The 19,564-nt window shown below is 57.1% G+C and overlaps 2 protein-coding genes and 1 long non-coding RNA gene across 3 annotated transcripts in view; 1 reads left to right on the forward strand and 2 right to left on the reverse strand.

The window, feature by feature from the left end:
• Positions 1 to 225, reverse strand: part of KIAA0895L (KIAA0895 like) — a 24,655-nt gene extending 24,430 nt beyond the window's left edge. Inside the window, exon 1 of the mRNA XM_026085424.1 lies at positions 151 to 225. Within this exon, the coding sequence (XP_025941209.1) occupies positions 151 to 225 (75 nt within the window). The remainder of the gene's footprint in view (positions 1 to 150) is intronic.
• A 1,873-nt stretch (positions 226 to 2,098) lies between these two features.
• On the reverse strand, positions 2,099 to 11,542 carry LCAT (lecithin-cholesterol acyltransferase). The gene is made up of 6 exons (XM_026085417.1): positions 11,380 to 11,542; positions 7,106 to 7,262; positions 5,640 to 5,755; positions 5,147 to 5,242; positions 4,594 to 4,818; positions 2,099 to 2,739 (listed from the first exon to the last, which is right to left on the reverse strand). Exons 1-6 carry the CDS (start codon positions 11,525 to 11,527, stop codon positions 2,099 to 2,101), a joined length of 1,383 nt encoding a protein of 460 aa, XP_025941202.1. The 5' UTR covers positions 11,528 to 11,542.
• Positions 11,543 to 12,838: 1,296 nt separating this feature from the next.
• Positions 12,839 to 15,982, forward strand: LOC112975406. The gene is made up of 3 exons (XR_003256589.1): positions 12,839 to 12,981; positions 13,908 to 14,138; positions 15,621 to 15,982. It is a non-coding gene; the product is annotated as an uncharacterized LOC112975406 (long non-coding RNA).
• The last annotated feature ends 3,582 nt before the right edge of the window (positions 15,983 to 19,564 follow it).

A 19,564-nucleotide genomic window follows, 5' to 3' on the forward strand; every position in this document is an offset into this window, starting at 1 on the left:
CCCGGCGCCGGTCTCCGACAGCCGCCGGGCCGCGGCCCCCCGCGTGCACCGCTGCGCGCCGCCCGGCCCCGGCCCCGGCCCCGGCAGCGGCGGGGGGGATGGGCAGGAAAAGAGCCGCGAGCCATCGCGTTCCGGGAGGCGCGAGGACGCGCTCTGTCCGCGTAGGCTGGCGCCCAGCACGGCCCGGCCCTGCTCGCACGCCGGCGCCCCCGGGTCCAACACCATCGCCTCCAGCGCGGCGGCGGCACGTGGGCTGCACGGGCCGGGCCGCACCGCGCCGCGCCGGGCGGGAGCGAGCCGCCACCTCCCCCACGCGCTCCCACCCCAAGCAGGCGCCGCGTCCAGCCAATCAGCGCCGCAGCTGGTGCCACAGAGCCAGTGGGAGCAGCGAGTGGCCGGCAAGCCCCGCCCTCCCCGAGAGCGAAGCGCGTGCGCGCTCCCCCGGCGGCCGCGCGTCCCTTCGGTGTGGAACGGCCAATCGCCCCCGCACGTACCGGGCGGTGTCCCCCGCCGCTCGGCCTCGCTGCGGCCCCTTCAGCCGGCCCTTCCCGCCAGCAGCTCTCCCTGAAGGTGGGCGGTCGCTGCGGAGCACCCGCACCGTGCCGCGGAGCTGGGGCCAGGCCGCCCGGCGGCAGGGGCTCACTAGAAAATGGCCGCCTGCCACCCCTGCCTCATCGGATTTACCCTCGCCCGGCCTCTTAAGCCTCCGCAGCCCAGCGGTGCCCTATGCCCGTCTGCAGCTGCAGACACGCCTGCGTGGGGCTCCCCACCCCCTCTGCCGCTGCCCACCTCCTGTGGGCCTAGCAGGGTGGGCAGGAGGGCAGTGCAGCTCCCCGGCTGGGCAGGCAGCTCTCCTGGCAGCAGTCACAGACTGGGCTGTGAAGCTCAGCTCTAGGCTGGGGCTCACAGATGGTCCCAGGTTTGTAGGGCTCTGCAGGGGTCAGAGACACCCTGACACGCAGGGCTTGTCTGCCCAGGCAAAGAAGGCCTGCTGTGGCCAGCTGCAGAGCAGGGCCACCATGGACCAGGAGCCCAGTGAGGACTTTACTTCTGAATGTACGAGTGCTTTTTCTGGGAAACCTTCAGCTAGTGCTGCAATTCCCTTCATGCCCCTTTTTTCAATCTCACCAGTATGAACTTGCCACACAGCTGAAGGGGGTGATCACATAGGCACAGCTGAATAGAGAAGCCTACATGTCTCTGACATGTATTTTCTGGGCCTGATCACAGTGTTCTCTTTAATAACAGCCCTGTTTTTCCTTAGGGGAACCAGAACACAGGCTGGCAGATCAGACTGAGGAAACTAATTTGCCCAGTAACTCTAAATTCTTCTGTATGACTTAGTGAGGTTTTGGCATGTGGGCATGCCTATGATTTTATCATGGAGTCCTACTGAACATGTTGCTTTTCTGGAAGCCCCAGCTTCTGGAGTCCTGTGAAGAAATGAGAATCTTAGTTTTCAGTTACAAATTGGTTTGTTAACCAATTTTGCTTGTGGAGGCAAGCTGGAAAGTGTGACACAAAGGAGGCTCAAGAATTAGAAGCAAAGAATGTTTATTATTTAATAAATCTGATTTTAAGCCAGTGTGGCACTGGGATCCTCGCTCGTTGCCTGCATGCTGGAGGCTGGCAGAGGTACTTTTGCAACATATACCTGTCATGCTACCCTGTGCCAATCACTGTGACTGCCCTGGTACCAAGTCAGAGCCCACACTTGTTATGTGACTGCTAACAGATTCTGACGAGGTCCTGTCCCAAGTGAACAGAGGCACCACTGGCCCCACAGCCTCTAATGTGTCTAAACATAGCTTGCTAGCAATGAGGGGTTGCGCATACACCGTAATCCGCGAGTGTGATATTAATGAGTTGGCAGCGCAGTTAATTATCCATCTGCTAGTGGGAAGTCACAAGCCTCTGAAGTATAATTAATCACCAGTCCCAGAACAAAAAACAATCAGTGTGGAAGTGGGTGTTGGCCCGTCCCCCTGAGCTGTTGGTCTTGCTCCTTTTCACAGACACTTAGCTCTGAGTTCTTTGCTCCCCTGCATGGCAGTGCTTGGGGGCTACTGGCATGGAGGGAAGCTGGCCTCCGTTTCTTTCAGTTCTTTCTGGGCTCCTTAAGGACTTTGTGTCCAGGTGGGATCTTCTTCCCCCTCCCTGGCTCTGGACTGGATCTCTTCCACCCGGGCTCTCCCTGCTCCTCGGTGCCAGCCCCGACCTGTGGGCTCCCCAGCAGTATGTCATTGATGCAACTCAGCGTTAGGTTGCTAAAGACCATATTGAGGTGGTCAATGCCTCGCAGCTCCTGAACATGTACTTTCTGCTTCTGTTGGTTGCGCCACCGCTTGCACAACTCAGAACTGCGTGTGCTGACAGTGTCATCCCCATCCCCATAAATCATGTCCACGGGGTCCTCATAAGGGAAATGCTCATCATATACGTAAGTTTCCACGGTGGGATAGCCTGTACCATAGAGGCAATAGGTGTCCACGCCAGGAGGGGGTAAGTCCTTCAACAAGTCCTTCATGTCCTCCCACATGTACCAGCCATCCTCCAAGTTGACGTCAGTGAAGAAGCGTCGGTAGTCCTGATAGGTGTAATTGTAGGAGGGTGTGGAGATGAAAATGTGGTTCTCAGGCCAGGCCAGGCTTGTTGGGAACATCCAGGGGCTGGTGGTGGTCATGCGTTGCTCTTCACGCAGCTTGATGTTGGACATGAGCGGTATGCCCTGGTTATCACCTGCAGGACACGCAGGGACTCATCAGAACCAGCAGCATAACATACTGTAGCAAATGGTGCCCCTTGGGTTACCTAAGGGGTCATACTGGGACCAGCCTGTCCATCACTGACTAACAACTGTTTCCTGGCTGGGCTATATGGCAATTGCTCCATCTCAGATCTGCCCTGTGATGCCAGCAGAAAGGAGAAGAAAGATTCTAAAGTAAGGGCAAGGGGGCCTTTGTTTACAGCACTGAGCAGAACAGCCTCCTGCAGCCACCTGCCCTGCCCAGAGCAAGGGAAACACTCTAGCATTTCCGCATATCTCTGGGGTGTCAGAGGGAGTATACAGGCTCTGCAGCACATGCCCAGTGAGTCAGACACATCTAGGATGCAGAGGGTCATTGTACACATGATGCCTACAATATTTGGCATTTGCTCAAGAAGTCTGGCACCTCTTAGCCACCCTGGACTCGCAGCACACATCTAATTTGGTAGGGTAGTAGGCAAACTTTCAAATTATTCTCACCCGCATAAAATATCTAGCTGGAGGAGGAGTCTGAGTCTAGACAGACCTGGACATATAATGGCCCTGACCAAATCATCCACGGATCTTCCCTGCAACCCCTACATCCTCACACCTGTCTGTAGGAATGTGGGTGACCTGAGGCCAAGGTGCTGATAACAGGTGGCCAGTCTGCATGTTTTCTGCAAGCCAAGGTATGTTTAGTATTCCTGGAGTTCTGAGACCATGCAAAAATCTTAGATTGCCTTACAAAATGTTTCTGGCCCTCATGCCAAAAGAGAAGAATATCAGAAGGTGACTGAGAGTGATGCAAGGGGCCAGATGTTAAAAGGCAAAATCTCCCTCTCTTGAAAGTTTTCAAGCACATGATTTTAAATCAATCCCATGTGTTTTGGAGGCCTATCTTGAGACTTCTAGGTATCTGGGCTATCCCATTAGGCAAATGATTGTGGCTTTCTGGACTGAAAAGAGACTAAAGAGGAATTGGGTGAATGGAGTTTTAAGCCTGAAGACAGAAGAGCCTATGGGGGATGGACTCTAAGATATGGGGAGATCCTAGCAACCAGCGCAGGATACTGTGAGTGTCCCTTAGATGGCCTCCATGTTCTCTGCTGCAAAAGGGCTGTATGAGGTTGAAGAAAAGGTCCAGCTAGCTCACTGCCCTGCACTGACAGAAGCAGAGCAGATGTCTGGGGAAGGCAATGAAAAGCGGTGAGCCAGCCCCAGGCTCTTACCCTGGCCCAAGGATTTGTGGCTGAGGTACTTTCTTGCCTAGGACGGGTGTTCCTGACTTCAGGGTGCACCCCTACCCCAGAAGACATTCCTGGGCTGTCTGCCTCTGATCATGGTCCAGGGTGTGCTGCAGGCTGTGGTGCCACAGGAACAGTGTGCAGTGAGAGCTGGTGCAGAGGAAGGGGGGAGGCCAAACTACAGCTGGCCCCTTTTAACAGCCATTTTCCTGCAGCCACCATTTCTATATCAGCTTGGCCAGAGACATACAAACCCATCAAACACAGTCATGCAATCATGGAGCCCAAAGAAAGCTCCAGGGAAAGCCCTGTGGTCACTTTCCTGCTCCCAGGGCCGTGGCAGGAATCTCAGTGGTGCTTTCTTCACCGCTGGCTTTCCAGGGTGCAAAGGAACGCACCAGGATGCACATGCTTGACTCTAAAGCCCACGCTAGCACCAGAGCATGAGTGCTCCCTCCATAGACCCCTTGGCAATACTGTCCCCTAGCTCTTCCATCACAATGTCCTGCCCCTGCTCCACTGACCTTGGTCCAGCCACCCTTCCATTTCTGCAGGAGGGAAAGAAAACACAGAGGTCATTGTGCACAGGAAATCACTCACCAGATGCCAGGACACGCAAGGGCTTGACGGACCCTCCCCAGGGGGCACCCAGGGAGATGAAACCCCCAATGTACTGATCTTTCCAGGCTTGCGTCTGCTGCATCAGGAAGTAGAGGATGTGTAGGTTGCCCATGCTATGTGCAATGAGGAAGACACGTCGCTGGTACGCATCATGCATTTCTTCTATCAGCGCCTTCAGGTTCTGGAAATATTCGGGTTGCTCATCTGTGGGCAAGAGGGGCACCAGCTCTTGGCCAGTTCACTCATGGCCATAAGGCTCCAGGACTGACCCTAGGAGCCCAAACTAGAGAGAAGCATGAGTACGGATGCCAGGAGAAGTGCCACCACGCATATTCACATGAAAGCATAACTAATGGCCGTATGGTCTAGGCCACAGACAGCTATCCTTGTCCAGGGACTCTCTTCCATGCGGTACCACCCCACTACTCTTCATGAGCATATTGGCCTGAGCCCAGACCCAGGCATCATGCTCACAGGGGGGCCCTCCTTCTTCCCTCCATGCATGTGTGACCTGGCCCAACCCTACACTTACGGGGCCCAACTCTCCAGTCATAGGGGGCTGCCCGAACTGTCTGGTCCCTCACGTAGCCATTGTTCACCAGGTTCTGCACCAGCGTGTGCAGGTAACCTAAAGACAGAGAACAAATGAGAATTAGGTCTGTGGTCTTCCCCATTATCCTTTTCCCACCCTGATCCTGGTCGCAGCAAGAATTGCCTCTGGTAGGCACCATAGCTTGATCATTCCATCTGGAGATAGCAACTCCACGTGTCCTGGAGGGGCTGTGCCCTGGGGTCAAGGATGGGGTGGTGCCTGCAGGCAGTGGGAGGACTTGGGGCAGGAAAGGAGTGTGTCCCTAGGGCCAATCTCCCTCATTCTCAGGTGGACTGGGCTCTGGCCAGCTCTGCAGAACCAGGTCGCGATGAACCCTGTAGGCACAGGGACCCCTGCTCCATTGCAGGAGTAAGAGCACAGAGTGCATTGTAGCCCTGGGCACCCTACGCCTCTCCACAAAGCTGGCTCTCACCTGCCAGTTTGCTCTGATCCAGGTATTCCACAGAATAGGTCTTGCCAAAGCCAGGCACACGGATGTGCACCCCAGGGGCATTGGACATTTTTCGAGAGGTTCGGTTATACACCACTCTGCAGGGAAAGGACAGAAAGTAGCAGCAAGGACAACTCCACAGGGGATGGGCAGAGATCACTGGGTGGCATTTGGGACCCAGGTGGCTGCTTCCACAGTCTTGTGTGGAAATAGAAGGGCACAGACATGGACTGCAGATGTCGGCTTTGCCGATTTCCCCATGTTTTCACTTTGGCCTCCCTGTACAAAGGTCTTTATAAGAGATTGAATCTGGGTGAATCTCTGGGTGAAGAGATTGAATTCAGGGTGCAGCTCAGCAGATTAGGCTGAGATGAGCCCATACTACAGTGGTATTGGTATGTGGGGACCTGGATGGACCCACAATGCATGAGGCAAGATGGCTGAGGACCGAATGTGATCTGTGCTCTGCGCTCTGCAGTGCTGGCCATGGCTTCCCAGGGCAGAGAGCATGGGGCTCAGGTAGATGATGTCCTTGCCAGGATATCCCCCAGCAGGGACATCTCCAAGGCACAGGCTTGGCCTGCTAGCACATCTCTCTGCTCCTGTACCAGTTCCCAGCAAGGATCCCAGGTACCTGAAGAGCACTTTTTTTGCTGGATGTCACAAATGTCTCCCCTTGACAAAACTGGGTGCTGTGTTGCTTGCCAGGGCTTGCCCACAACATGGGGAGGGTGTCTGGAGGTGTACTGTGCTCTGGACACCCCTGGTCCCCTCTGCAATGTTGGCAAGGGTAGTGCAGACAGACACACAGTGAATTTGTCTGTGCAGCTGGCAGGAAGGGGTGCCATAGGAGGGCTCCTGGGGGAGCTGCCTATCCCAGAGCTGGGAGCTATTCTTCTCCTTGGGTCAGCATCATGGCACAAGGAAAATCCTGTTCGCCCTGGGGAAATGCATGAGTTTCCTCTGACCAGCTCTGAACAGCCTCTACCATGTTACATTTCCATCATTCAGACCCTCTCTCTCAATGATTAGGCACTTCTAGAGCCTCTTTAGCTCATCCCAGGCTGGTATCTCTGCTTCAGCACATGAATTGTGATCTGTGAGTGCCAACCACCTGGGGGTCAGGACAGGAAGCTCCGATGGAGTGAGCTATGGCATCTCTCTCACCCTGCTGTCCTAGACAGGATGGCAGCACCTCTAGCATGTCCTGAGGATAGTCTGGATGGCACGAGCACATGGCAGGGAAATGGGAAGGGGGCATTTGGAAAATGTTTGTCCATGAGAGCTGGAGCCAGGGAGCTGTGTTAACACACACAGGGTGTTCAGCCAGGCAGATGCTCTGGTGGTTTTCTGTGTGTGCTGGGTCAGGGCCAGGTGGGGAGGAGAGAGGAGGGAGATCCCTGGTAGGTCATTTCCCTGGGAGCTCCCTGGGTGGGGGTGAGTGGTACCTGGTGTTATCGATCCAGCAGTCTACTCCCACTGGCAGGAACGTGTTGAGGTTGAGCCAGATGGTGAAATAGTCCTCGGTTTTGCGGTAGCACATCCAGTTCACCACATCTGGCTTGTCCAGCTTCGCTTCCAGCTGGTTCCCAAGGCACCCAGGCACTGGAGGCACCAGAGAGGGAGACAGAGGCAGTTAGACCTCATCTCACTGGCTCTCTGGGGCTGCTTTGGCCAGGCAGTGGTCAGGGCACCCAGCACTTCCCACAGTCCCACTAGCCAGGGCTCCATTGAGGAACTTCCTGTTTGATGCAGTTGGAGAAGCATCCATGGAGAACAGCCTGCACAGCCCCTTGTCCTACCAATGCATAGTTTGTGTGAGGGCTGCTCAGAGCTGAGATGCAGGGGGAGCATGGAAGCAGTGGCAGCACACTAAAAACACATTCTCGGGGACCCACTTAACTGCTTTTTCCCATGGCTTCTCCTGTACATGCTGCAGACTGGGCCACCAGGGGATGACCCCAAGAACAGGCACCCTCACCAAATGTCTCAACATCAGCCCAAACGTGTAAGTCCCTGCCAGCGCATAACATCCTGGAGTATTTCCCCCTGTCTGGATGGGTTTCCATGCTCCTCTCGTCCCTGCAGCCTGAGGGAAGGAGTCAGTGCTGCTTGGACTCAGTCCTACTACATCCGCTGACAGTGGCTGTACCGCACCAGCTGTCACCCCAGGCATTTTGCACTGCGGTAGCAGATCGGCTTGGGGCTGCATAGAGAGGCCCCAGGGAAGTGTCCAAGGTGAAAGTTGTCCCAGTGCTGACGCCCAAGGCCCACACACTGTTTTCCTGAACTTTAAACCCTCCACACAGGCTGAACAAGGTCTCCCTAAAATGATTCAGCTCTGAGCAGGACTGTACCCTGTGGGAATTCAGTGCAAATATCACTTACAGTAAACACAAAGCTGTTTTAAACAAGTTCACAGCCTGCCACATGTGACCCAGGCTCCCTCAACAGATGTAGCAACAGGACACCCTGTCCACCTCCATGAGCTCTTGTTCAGTTTCTTGGCAGGGATGGAAGCCATGCCGCACTGGAACACGTCTCTGCCCTGCCACAGCCCATGCTGGGGGGACATGCTGTGGAGGTTGTTTCCAGTCAGTGTGCAGAAATTGAGAGCTGTGCTGACTGTACCCCACAGCCCCAGCAGGTCCACCCTGCTGTGAGGGCTGGCCCTAGACACACTGCTGGGGAATGGCATATGTCTTAAAAGCTGCCACAAGCACTGTCCTCTATGTGGCTCACCACGTGACCAGATAAGGCAATTTCCCACTGCTGACTGAGTATATCAGCAACAGAGCCTCATCGCAGTCCCTCATGCTCGGCAGAACTGGGAGAGCATGGGGATGGGAAGAGCCTGGTGGCACGGCCGGGACAGCTGGGCTTGGCCTAGCTCCTCCACAGGCCCTGGGAGATGTGGTCCTTCACATCACTTCTCCCAAGGATGCAACAAACCGCTCTGTGGCAGCAACAACAGGATTGTGGCCAAATGTCCATGTAAGATGCCTGCCCTGAGCTGGCCTGCAGCCTGGAGAAGGGCTCTGCTGTGACTGTGAGACCCCACAAGTACAGCTGGATGTAAGCCATGCTCCCTGGCATTAGGGATTCAGCCACAGGTGAGACTGTCTTTGACCTGAGAAGGATGTGCCCCATCTGTCAGATGCCAGCCGGACATTTCCCCCAGCCCCTGCTAGGCCCAGGTGTCCCTGTGCCCAGAGGTCTATGGGAGTGGGTGTTCAGGGGAGCCAGGGTGGTGCCACACCTGCCCACGCAGAAAAGCATGAAGGCACCCTGGCCAATGCTCCAGCCCCACAGTACCTATCGTGGCCCCAGCTAAAGGATGCGGAGCATAGCCACAGCCTCTGAAAGTCTTGTTCCATGTGAGAGGGGAATGGGATATGGTGGTTACCTTGTTCAACCTGCTTCATAGCTCCCTGGCATCTGTGGCAACTCCCCAGGGATACAGGAAGGGCCTAATCCTGCCTTCAGATCACCTGGTGGGAGTAAGGACATCCTTCCCCAAAGCACCTGGTGGGGGTCAGGATATCCTCCCCAGTGCCCCAGTGGACCTTGGCATATGAGATACCAGGCACAGGCAGGGGAGTGGGCAAAGTGGCTGCCGGACCTGCCCTGAGAGTGAGAGAAAAGCCCAGGGGAGCTTCCGGCAGTCACCCTGAGCCCCCCAGGGTCACAGCAGAGGACTAACAGCTTCCAGAGGTGCCAGGGACTGTCAGACGCACCCATGGCATGGGGGCAGACATCCTGTTGCCTTGCTGGACTCCTGTGGCTGCAGTCGGCTCCCAATCTGTGGGCACCAGGCCCTGCGGGCATCAGGCCTCCACACTCCTGGTGTGCACAGCCCTGAGCTCTGCCTCACCTTAAAAAGGACATTAGGTAATTATTAAGGGAGTTCCTGTTGGGGCAAAGGGGTTATCATTGGTCTCAAGGGCACTGGGGGTTTATGGGACGCCCAGCTGAGGGGGATGGGCTACGTGTGGATGCTGACAGGCACATAGGGTGTCTGGTCCCAATGATCCTGGCTGACTGCATGTTCCTGGCATGTTGGCCCAGCCCCAGCAGTGGGAGCAGCCCCAGCGGCCTGAGTGCCCCAGCCTGGGGCACGGGGCAGAACCAGGAGCCTGGTGCCATGGGACACTGCCTCTGCTGGGATAGGAGGTGCAAGTGCTTTGGAGGAAGCAAGGCTTGGAGCTACAGGGACCTGCCCTGGGGTGTGGGGACCTGGACCTCAGACTCCTGTGGGGCCAGGCCAAGGCAGAGGAGCTGCCTAGGGTCTGGAGGAGCTATTGGTGGGTGGCAGAGCAGCTGTGGGGGAAGGCCCATGCTGCTCCATTTTGCAGGGCCTGTCAGAGGAGCAGTGGAGAAGCCTTTATTGCCACAGATCATCCTGAGAAGAGGCACAAGGTTACTTGCACCACATCATTCCCTACCCTGCGTGGTGATTGCCACTAGGCCTCCTTGTGTCCTCCTGGCCTCTGGCATGGCTAAGCAGTGCCTGCACTGTACCACTCAGGCTCCAGATACAATACCATGGACCAGGCTGTGCTCTTTAATTCCGCTGCCTCTAGCCACTAAGTAACAGAGCCTGGCAGGCCATGGCTGACCCATGCCTGCCATGTGCCAGGCTGTGGTGCTCTGTGCAGGCCGCTCCACTGCCCCAAAGCAGAGGCCAGCCCATGGGGAAGTGAGTTTATAGGGTCAGTCCAGGGCCATAGGTCAGGGAGTTCTGCTTTTCTCTTCTCTTTTTAAAAGGGAAACTCAGTTGGTTTAATTCAAGAAAAAGGAGAAGAGTCTCTGTTCAAAACAGATTTCATGGCAAAACCTCATGTCAAGCCCTCAGTGATGGCACAGGGGACAAAGGAAGGCAGATCTCAGCCATGCAACACCCAGCAGCTGTTTGCAAACAGCCCTGTCTGGAGTTCAGGACAGAGGTACCAGCTTTGTGACTGGTGCTCACATCTGTACCTCACCGATGTGATCCCCCAAGCCTCTTCTTTTGCCTCTCTGTGCAGCTCAGCTAATGGGAGAAACTGCCTGCTAGTTTGCCTTCCCTTATGCTATTCCCCAGGCAGGGTGGACATTCGGTCTAACACGAGATGGATGCTCTTCAGCAGCAAGGGAGGATGAATTAACCATCATGGAACAACAAAAGACATGGGGGATTGGGACAGACTTAGAGGGCAGCAAGGGGTGGGGGATACAGGCTCACTGGCATGGCAGCAGCAGAAGCGGGAAGCGACAGCGCTAGGGTCTCTTGCAGCCCCTGTCCCTCTGCCAGCACAGCCCCCACAAATGGACCAAGCCCCAAAACACCATCTCAGCCAGCTCTGACATTCTGGAGCACCACTTGCTTTCTGGGGCACCCAACCTGCCCTCCTGGCTCTAGGGAGCTGTGGCCAGGCATGGCAGGCCCTGTATTCCCAGCACTGTTGGTGGGTGGGGGACTGGGAGCTCTGTGTCACCACCCTGAGGTGGCTCCTCTAGCACAGTAAGACAGCCAGAGACTGCAAAGGGGGTTGCAGCCTCCCGCTGCAGCCAATAGACACGCCAAGCAGTTCCCAATGCTGCCAGGAACAATGTGCCCAGGCCTTGCCTCCAGCCAGCTTTGGGTCTGTGTAGTACCCCAGCAAGCAGAGCCCAGGATGCCTGCTGTGCCCCTGCTTGGTGCCAGGGCTGGCAGGTTGTGGATCAGCATGCATGACCTTACCGAGTACCACGGGTGGCGTGCTGTTGGTCGGGGGCGCTTCTGGGGTGGAAGTGGGTGGAAAGAGCACGTTGAAGAGCCAGAACTGGGACGTGGGCTGCAGGAGCAGCAACAGTGTCAGCAGCGCAGCCCCAACGCCTGTATTCCCCATGGCAAACTTGGACGGGATCCTTTCAGCGTCTCCAAGCAAACAGCCTTTTATATTTTACGCAGGTCCAGCCAGAGGCACCCAGACTGCAGGGGAGGGGAGAGCTGCAAGGGGCTGGCCGCGATGGGGAGGAGGGACGGGGAGGGCCAAAGGACTGGCCTTGCAGACATGCCATCCCCTGAAAGCACAGCCCTGCTGTGCCTGTGGGCTCTCTGCGCCCCTGGAGCCCTGCCTGTGGGTGCAAGCCGGAGCAGGCAGACAAATTTTGCAGCTGCGTGGTGCCTTGGGTGGCCTTCAGCTACGTGCTGGGATTGTGACCCCTGTGCACTTTCCTTTGCACAGTGTGTTCTGGGGTGCTGGCTCCTTGCATTTGTGAATGCAGCACCCCTCCACATCTTTAGTGGGATGGTAAGGAGAGGGAGGGTGACTAGCACTGCAGACATGACCAGGTGGACCTCAAACCTCAGAGGTTCCCATCAGGGCTGGGACAAATCAAGGCAGCCCCTCGCACGACATGGCAGAAGCATTATCCCACAGCTCCTCCAGCACACCCACAGGCACTGCCACTTCTCCATGCCCACCTGCCATCCTGCTAGCTGTTGCATGTCCCCTGGCACAGGCAGTCGGACCCCCACCCTGGGACTGGCTGAGCCTGAACACATTCCCAACCTGCGGCCATGCTGTGCCTTGCTGCCAGAAACATGCTGGAAAGAACTGAATACTGAGGGCCGCAGGGCCCCGGGATATCCCTCTCTGTGCAGTCCCTGGGACACCCCAGAAAGGTGCAAAAAAACAGCCTATGGGGAGCATGGCATGAACTCGGTGGCCGCCCAGGAGCAGAGGGCAAGTGCAGGGCCCGGGCAACAGGGTGACAACAGGCAAAGCCCTGCCCACATGGCCCACTGCCATGCCACTGTGGGGCTGCCTCCCAGTGGGGTCTGGCAGCCTGCAAGGCCTCTGCTTCGCGGGGCACGGGACGGGGATGGGCACGGTCCCGAGGCGAGGGAGCCCCGCAGAACAGGCCCGGGGCCGGGGCAGGCCGAGGGGCACAGAAAGGGCTCCCAGGAAGGGCTCCTGTGTCGGCCCCCTCTCCTGCTCCTGCTCCTGGCGCCGCAGCTGAGCTGAGCTGAGCTGAGCTGAGCTGAGCTGAGCTGAGCTGAGCCGGCTCCGCAGCCGCGACGCTCCCCCAGCACCCCCAGCCACGGCTCCCCGCTCCGCCGGCGGCAGCGGCCTGCTGTACCGCCCCGCGCCGGGGGATACCCGGCCCCGCCGGCCCCGCCCCGCCCCGCCCTTCGGGGGGCGGGTCCCGCGGCCTCCCGGCTTCCGCGCTCCCTCTGCACCGGCCCGGCAGGGGTGGCCCGCGGGCCGGTAGCACCGCGGGGAGCTGGTGGGGGTGTGGGCCGGCCCCACGACGGGAGCAGCAAGGGAAGGGGCCGGGGTGCAGGAGGCAATCCAAGGTGCGTCTTCCCCAAGGAGAGGGGCCGGATCTGGGGCTGGTGGCGGGAGTGCTTGGTGGCGCCGTGCTGACCTGCTGACGCCAGGGCACTGCTGGTTTGGGGTGACTGCAGGAAATGTGCCCCTCGGAGCAGCTGGTCCCTGCCTGGGTTCCCCTTGGACCATCTGGCCCACTGCCAGTGCTCAAGGCCCGCCCGGGGCTCTAGTGGCACTGGGAGAGATGCCAAGGGGGCTCCTGCTGCTGCTAGCAGCTCCCTGGTGATCCCCAAGGCCTTCCCCAGGCACTTGCCTGGACTGGGGAGGTGGTGGCTGGTGTGAGGAAAGGGGAGCTGGGAAGGAGCCCCAGCCAGGAGTTGTTTGACCCATGTGTGTGGGAAGGAAAAGCCTTGGTGGGTCTGGAGCAGGGCCCCTGGGCCTGCTGCTGTGCCCAACCCCCTGCTCTGACCCTCCCCTCCCCCCCCCGAGGGTGTGGGAGGTGGAACTAGGTCCTGCAGGAGCTGGTGGTGGAGCAAGGACCTCTGTGTCATCAGGGTTCTGGGATGGCTGGGAAAGGGGGATGCTTTCAGTACAGATGATGGTCATGTGTGTGCCCAGAGCAGGGGGGTTGTCAGGAGAAGTTTCTTTGCAGGGCGAATTTCCCAAGGCATTGTGAAATGAGCCCAGCACCCAGACGAGGCAGTGCAGTGAGTTCCAATCCCAGCCTTTCAGGCAGCAGAGCAAAGCCCATCTGCTGTGTGGGACCTGGGCAGGTGGAGCGGGCCTTGAGGAGTGCCCCTGGCTGTGTCCTGGGGATGCTGCTGTTGTGCCAGGGTTGGCTGAGGTCCTGCTGTGGCCCAAGGTATGGCACAGGCCAGTGCCAGTGTCAAGAGGAAGAAGAAGAGAAAGAATCAGCCCTGTGCCACCTGAGCCCTCACCTCCTCTCTTTCAGGCTGTGCAGCACCAAGCATCCCAGATGACAGGAGCATGCCAGTAGCATGTGGCTCCAGGCATCTCTCCGGGCTCCAGTCCTCTCTGCCATGACCCCCAGGAGCCCTCCATCCTGCCCAGCCTGGCCTCATCCCTCCCAGCCTGGCCTGGGGAGGATGCTCAGTGATGGCTGGAGCAGCTGGCCAGATCCTGCTTTCACTGCAGACCCCAGCACTGGAAGCTGCAGAAACTGGTAAGAAAAAAACAAACCAAACTTCCTAAATATGATGCCTTTTGCTTCTTCTCTCAGGGGCAGTGCTGGGAGCTGCCCTTCAACAGCTGGTAGTGCCAGGGCTGCCTCTCCCAGCCAGGGCAGATTTCCTGCAAGCTCTGAACCCAGCGCAGCCCCTGTTTGTGGCTGGGCCAGGCAAGGAGAGGAAGGCTCCCCCAAGTCTCTCTCTCAGCTTTTCATCTCTTTCCTTTCTCTGCTTCTTAGTAGCTGAAGGCAAGTTATTTGTATTGCTTTGGTTTCCCTGAAGTTATTAGCAGAAATGGTTTGGTAGGAGAAGCTGGAGCCCCTCAAATCTCATTTTCCCAGCAGAACCATGGCCTTGTAAGGTAGCACTTTCACTGATGCAAATTGCTGGCTGATACCTTCTGTCTTCGGAGACCGGTGTGCCCAAGCCTGGTTGTGCTTCCTGCAGCACAGTGCCTGGGCTGTGGGCAGAGGAGATGTGCTCCCTGCTTCCGTCCTGAGAGCAGTATGGAGCAAGGGCTGGGTGCCAGGCTGCATGCTTAAGGAAGGGCTGCAGGACAGGCACTGAAGTGGGTTGTAGGAAATGGAGCTGTTTGCTTTTCTTGATAGCATGTCCTGTGCAGTGGAAGTGTTAGTAGAAAGTCAGTGAGATGGGCTGGACTCATGCTTGGCTCAACCTTCCCCCAGGGACCCAATCCCCTAGCTGAGGGGAAGAGCAGCCCCTCTGCAGTGCCCCTGCCCTGGTGAGATGCTTTCCGTTCCCTGCCTGGCCAGCATCTCTCAGCCCAGCTGGGGGTACCCCTCTCCCCAGGAAGGGAGCAGGGAGGCAGGAGGTGCTGGGAGACCTGGGCACACCCCACCATGGGGCTGCTCCCTCTTCCCACAGAGCTGTTCCTCCAGGCAGCAGTGGCCAGGCCAAGGCCAGGTGATGCTGGGGATGGGGCTCTGCCCAGTTTCAAGGTAGAGACATTGCTGGGAGCCCCTGTCTGCTCATGCCAGGTCCCCTGCAGCTCCTGGGCTTGGCGCAGCCTCATTTCCATTGCCATGGGGCAGTTCTCACCCTGGCAACATGGCAGCACTGGGGCTGTGGCTCAGTCCCTGTGCACCACTGGGGGCAGCAGGAGGGCTACCCAGCTCTCCCGTGGGAGCAGGCATCAGAGCCCATGGGGATCCCGTGGCACCAGCTGTGGGGAGGTGAGGCTGGGGCCAGAGGAGGGTGCTGCAGCCCCAGCCTGTACGAGGTGCTGAGTGCCCTGTGGTGACAGAAGGGGAGGCAGGACAGGGGCTGGGGCTGGGACAGGGCACCTGTGACTGAGGGAATGGGGGTTGGCCCTCCCCAGCCCCGTTGGGCCCTGGAGGCTGGTGGCAGGCAGGACCTAAGTGGTCCCACATCTGCTGTTGCCACAATAGCCCTCTGGTCCTCTGTGCCCCTGGCTCAGCATCAAGAGCTCAGCTGTGCCCTTTTCCCTCTCCCTGCAGGGCATCCTCACTCATTTTCTCACCTTCCTGGGGACCATCCTGTGGGACTTGTAGCTGCTGTGTGTTGGCCAGCTGAAGGCCAGGGTGGACGGCCAGAAGCATCCCAGCAGAGGGAGAGTGAAGTCCCCATGCATCTTGCTGGATAAGAGCCTCGTGGCCCAAAGCCCCTGGCTCCCAGTACTGGAGGTGACAGGGAAGGTGTCCCCAGATCCCTGGCATAGGATCTGGAGTCAGATCCTGGCAAGGTCCTTGAGGACATCGGCCCATTTTGGGTTCTCCAGCACAGCACCACTCCTTGCACGAGGACAATCTTGGCTGGCGGATGCCAGCAGTGGCAGCCGTGGTCATGACAGCCCCATTGCATCTTGTAGGAGGCATGTGCGATTGCCACAGGCAGCCCCTTGCCCTCAGACAGAGTCCTGCTCCCCACTGGAGGAAGCTCCTTGCTGACACAAGTCACCTCCACCTTGGTGAGTCTTGTTCTGGTTTGGGCAGCGGGAGCCCCTGCTGGCACTCCATCACTGATGCTGGCTCACTAGGTTTCCTGCAGACCTCATCTCGACCCTCTGGCCAGAGAAAAACAGATGCAGGCTTTGGGCATCCTGTGGTGACAGCCCCCAGGCACACACGTTCCCTGTGAGGTAGGAGAAAAGGCTGTTGTTTACCCTTCTTTCTCCATTTTTTTCCCCCATCACCTCCCTGCCTCAGTTTCCCCTTCTTGGCATGGCACTAGCCCCCAGGCAGCCTGGGGGCTGGGCTGGAGGAAAGTCAGACTTGAGGCTCTCCAACCATCAGTATTTGAGCTGAAGGTGCCAGTCAAAGCAGAGCTCCAGAGTGGCGTTCCCTTGTTTGTCTCCTAGCAGGACGTACAGGCAGGACTGTGGTATGGGACAGGATAGGGCTGATGCAGTGTAACAGCATAAAAAACGGCTGGGGAAAGAGGCTTGGTTTGGAGCTGTTGAGTGGAAAGTCTGCAGTCTGCCCAGGCGAGTGCAGGATGAGTGCTGTCCTGCCAAGAGCCAGTTGGAGCGGGACCAGGAGTGGGACCAGGATGGGGACCAGGACCGGGATGGGGATGATTAGGGCAGCCCGGGGGGCAGCAGTTGGTGGCAATGCAGGGGAGGCTGCAGTGAGGGCAGCCCCTGGGAAGCAAGACTGTCTGCTTTGCTGTAGAGCTGGGGCAGGTGAGCCAAGATGTGCAAAATGCCCTGTGGGCTGATAATGCAAGACTGGGGGCTCTGGAAAAATGAGGCAATTCATTAAAAAAAAAAAAACAAAAAACGAATCCCCCCAAAGGAACAGTGCAAAAAGCAAGAAGCCTTCAGGTGGCTAAAACGCCTGTCATTAAAAGCACAAACAACCTGGGTGCTATGACTGGAATGGTGAAAGGGGCGCAGTGAGCGACTGCCCAGCTCTGTGGGAAGGCAAAGGGGCTGCTGTGGGGCAACAGTGGGGTGATGGGGCTAACAGCAGTGTCAGGGCTGCTAGCTTTCCCTGCAGCAGCATCTCCTGCTGCCCAGGGAGCAGCATGTTGTTTGGGGGGACCTCCGTTGCCCTTTGCTGGCGTACTGTGTTCAATTCTGGGCTCCCCAGTACAAGAGAGACATGGCACTACTGGAGAGAGTCCAGTGGAAGGCTACTAAGATGATTAGGGGACGGGAGCATCTCCCCTATGAGGAAAGGCTGAGAGAGCTGGGCCTGTTTAGCCTAGAGAAGAGAAGACTGAGAGGGGATCTTATCAATGTATACAAATATCTGAAGGGAGGGTGTCAAGAGGATGGGGCCAGGCTATTTTTGGTGGTGCCCAGCGACAGGACGTGAGGCAATGGGCACAACCTGAAACACAGGAAGTTCCATCTGAATATGAGGAAAAACGTCTTTACTGTGAGAGTGACAGAGGACTGGAAGAGGTTGCCCAGAGAGGTTGTGGAGTCTCCTTCTCTGGAGATATTCAAAACCCGCCTAGACACGATCCTGTGCAATGTGCTCTAGGTGACCTTGCTTGAGCAGAGGGGTTGGACTTAGATGATCTCCAGAGGTCCCTTCCAACCTGAACCATTCTGTGATTCTGTGACTGGGGAAAGGCAGAGCAGCTGGGCCTGGCACCCCAACCCAGCAGAGCAAGCAGGGAGGGAACAGAAGCACCTTGTGGTGAGTCCTCACGATTTTTGGAGTCTTGGGTTTATTCCCTTGGGATTATTCCCTTGGGGTTTTACTCCCTTGGGGTGGGATCAGCGCCTGGCCCATAGAGCCCAATGCCCAGCTCCCAAGGGCTGAAGAAGACTTTTCTGTAGAGGCATACCTCGTTTTATTGCTCTTTGATTTATTGCACTTCACAGATACAACAAGAAGGGCTTCTTCAAATACATTAGTAGCAAGAGGAAGACTAGGGAAAATGTGGGCCCTTTGCTGAATGGGGTGGGTGCCCTGGTGACGAAGGATGTAGAGAAGGCAGAGTTACTGAATGCCGCCTTTGCTTCAGTCTTTGCTGCTAAGGACAGCCCTCAGGAATCCCAGACCTTGGAGAAAAGAAAGAAAGTCTGGAGAAAGGAAGACTTTCCCTTGGTCAAGGAGGATCGGGTTAGAGATCATTTAAGCAAACTTGACACGCACAAATCCATGGGCCCCGATGGGATGCGCCCACGAGTGCTGAGGGAGCTGGCGGATGTTATTGCTAGGCCACTCTCCATCATCTTTGAAAGGTCATGGAGAACAGGAGAGGTGCCTGAGGGCTGGAAGAAAGCCAATGTCACCCCAGTCTTCAAAAAGGGCAAGAAGGAGGACCCAGGGAACTACAGGCCAGTCAGCCTCACCTGCATCCCTGCAAAGGTGATGCAGCAGCTCATCCTGGAGGCCATCTCCAAGCATGTGGAGGAAAAGATGGTGATCAGGAGTAGTCAGCATAGCTTCACCAAGGGGAAATCATGCTTAACCAATCTGATAGCCTTCTGTGATGGAATGACTGGCTGAGTAGATGAGGGGAGAGCAGTGGATGTTGTCTACCTTGACTTCAGCAAGGCTTTTGATAGTCTCCCATAACATCCTCATAGACAAGCTCAGGGAGTGTGGGCTAGATGAGTGGACAGGGAGGTGGATTGAGAAGTGGCAGAATGGCAGAGCTCAGAGGGTTGTGATCAGCGGTGCAGTCTAGTTGGAGGCCTGTAGCTAGCGGTGTCCCCCAGGGGTCAGTCCTGGGTCCAGTCTTGTTCAACTTCTTCATCAATGACCTGGATGAAGGCACAGAGTGCACCCTCAGCAAGTTTGCTGATGATACAAAACTGGGAGGAGCGGCCGATACACCAGAGGGCTGTGCTGCCATTCARAGAGACCTGRACAGGCTGGAGAGGTGGGCAGAGAGGAACCTCCTGAAGTTCAACAAAGGGAAGTGCAGGGTCCTGCACCTAGGGAGGAATAACCCCATGCAGCAGTGCAGGTTGGGGGCTGACCTGCTGGAAAGCAGCTCTGCGGAGAAGGACCTGGGAGTGCTGGTGGACACGAAGTTCAGCATGAGCCAGCAAGGTGCCCTTGTGGCCAAGAMGGCCAATGGTATCCTGGGGTGCATCAGGAAGAGTGTTGCCAGCAGGTCGAGGGAGGGGATCCTGCCCCTCTGCTCAGCCCTGGTGAGGCCACATCTGGGGTCCTGTGTCCAGTTCTGGGCTCCCCAGTACAAGAGAGATRTGGCACTACTGGAGAGAGTCCAGCGGAGGGCTACGAAGATGATTAGGGGACTGGAGCGTCTCTCTTATGAGGAAAGATTGAGAGAGCTGGGCCTGTTTAGCCTGGAGAAGAGAAGGCTGAGAGGGGATCTTATCAACATGTACAAGTTTCTGAAGGGAGGGTGTCAAGAGGATGGGTCCAGACTCTTTTCAGTGGTGCAGAGCGACAGGACGCGAGGCAACAGGCACAAACTGAAACACAGACAATTCCATCTGAACATGAGGAAA

This window comes from Apteryx rowi, unplaced genomic scaffold (genome assembly GCF_003343035.1).
Source record: "Apteryx rowi isolate R43461 unplaced genomic scaffold, aptRow1 scaffold_668, whole genome shotgun sequence".
Lineage (NCBI taxonomy): Eukaryota > Metazoa > Chordata > Aves > Apterygiformes > Apterygidae > Apteryx > Apteryx rowi.

Excerpts from the sequence above, each read along its gene's own strand:
- LCAT (XM_026085417.1), bottom strand. The coding sequence starts at position 11,527 with ATGGGGAATACAGGCGTTGGGGCTGCGCTGCTGACACTGTTGCTGCTC. Across the intron at positions 5,243-5,639 it reads GGATCAGAGCAAACTGGCAG|GTTACCTGCACACGCTGGTG; the intron begins GTGAGAGCCAGC and ends CTCTGTCTTTAG. Across the intron at positions 2,740-4,593 it reads CTTGCGTGTCCTGGCATCTG|GTGATAACCAGGGCATACCG; the intron begins GTGAGTGATTTC and ends CGTGTCCTGCAG.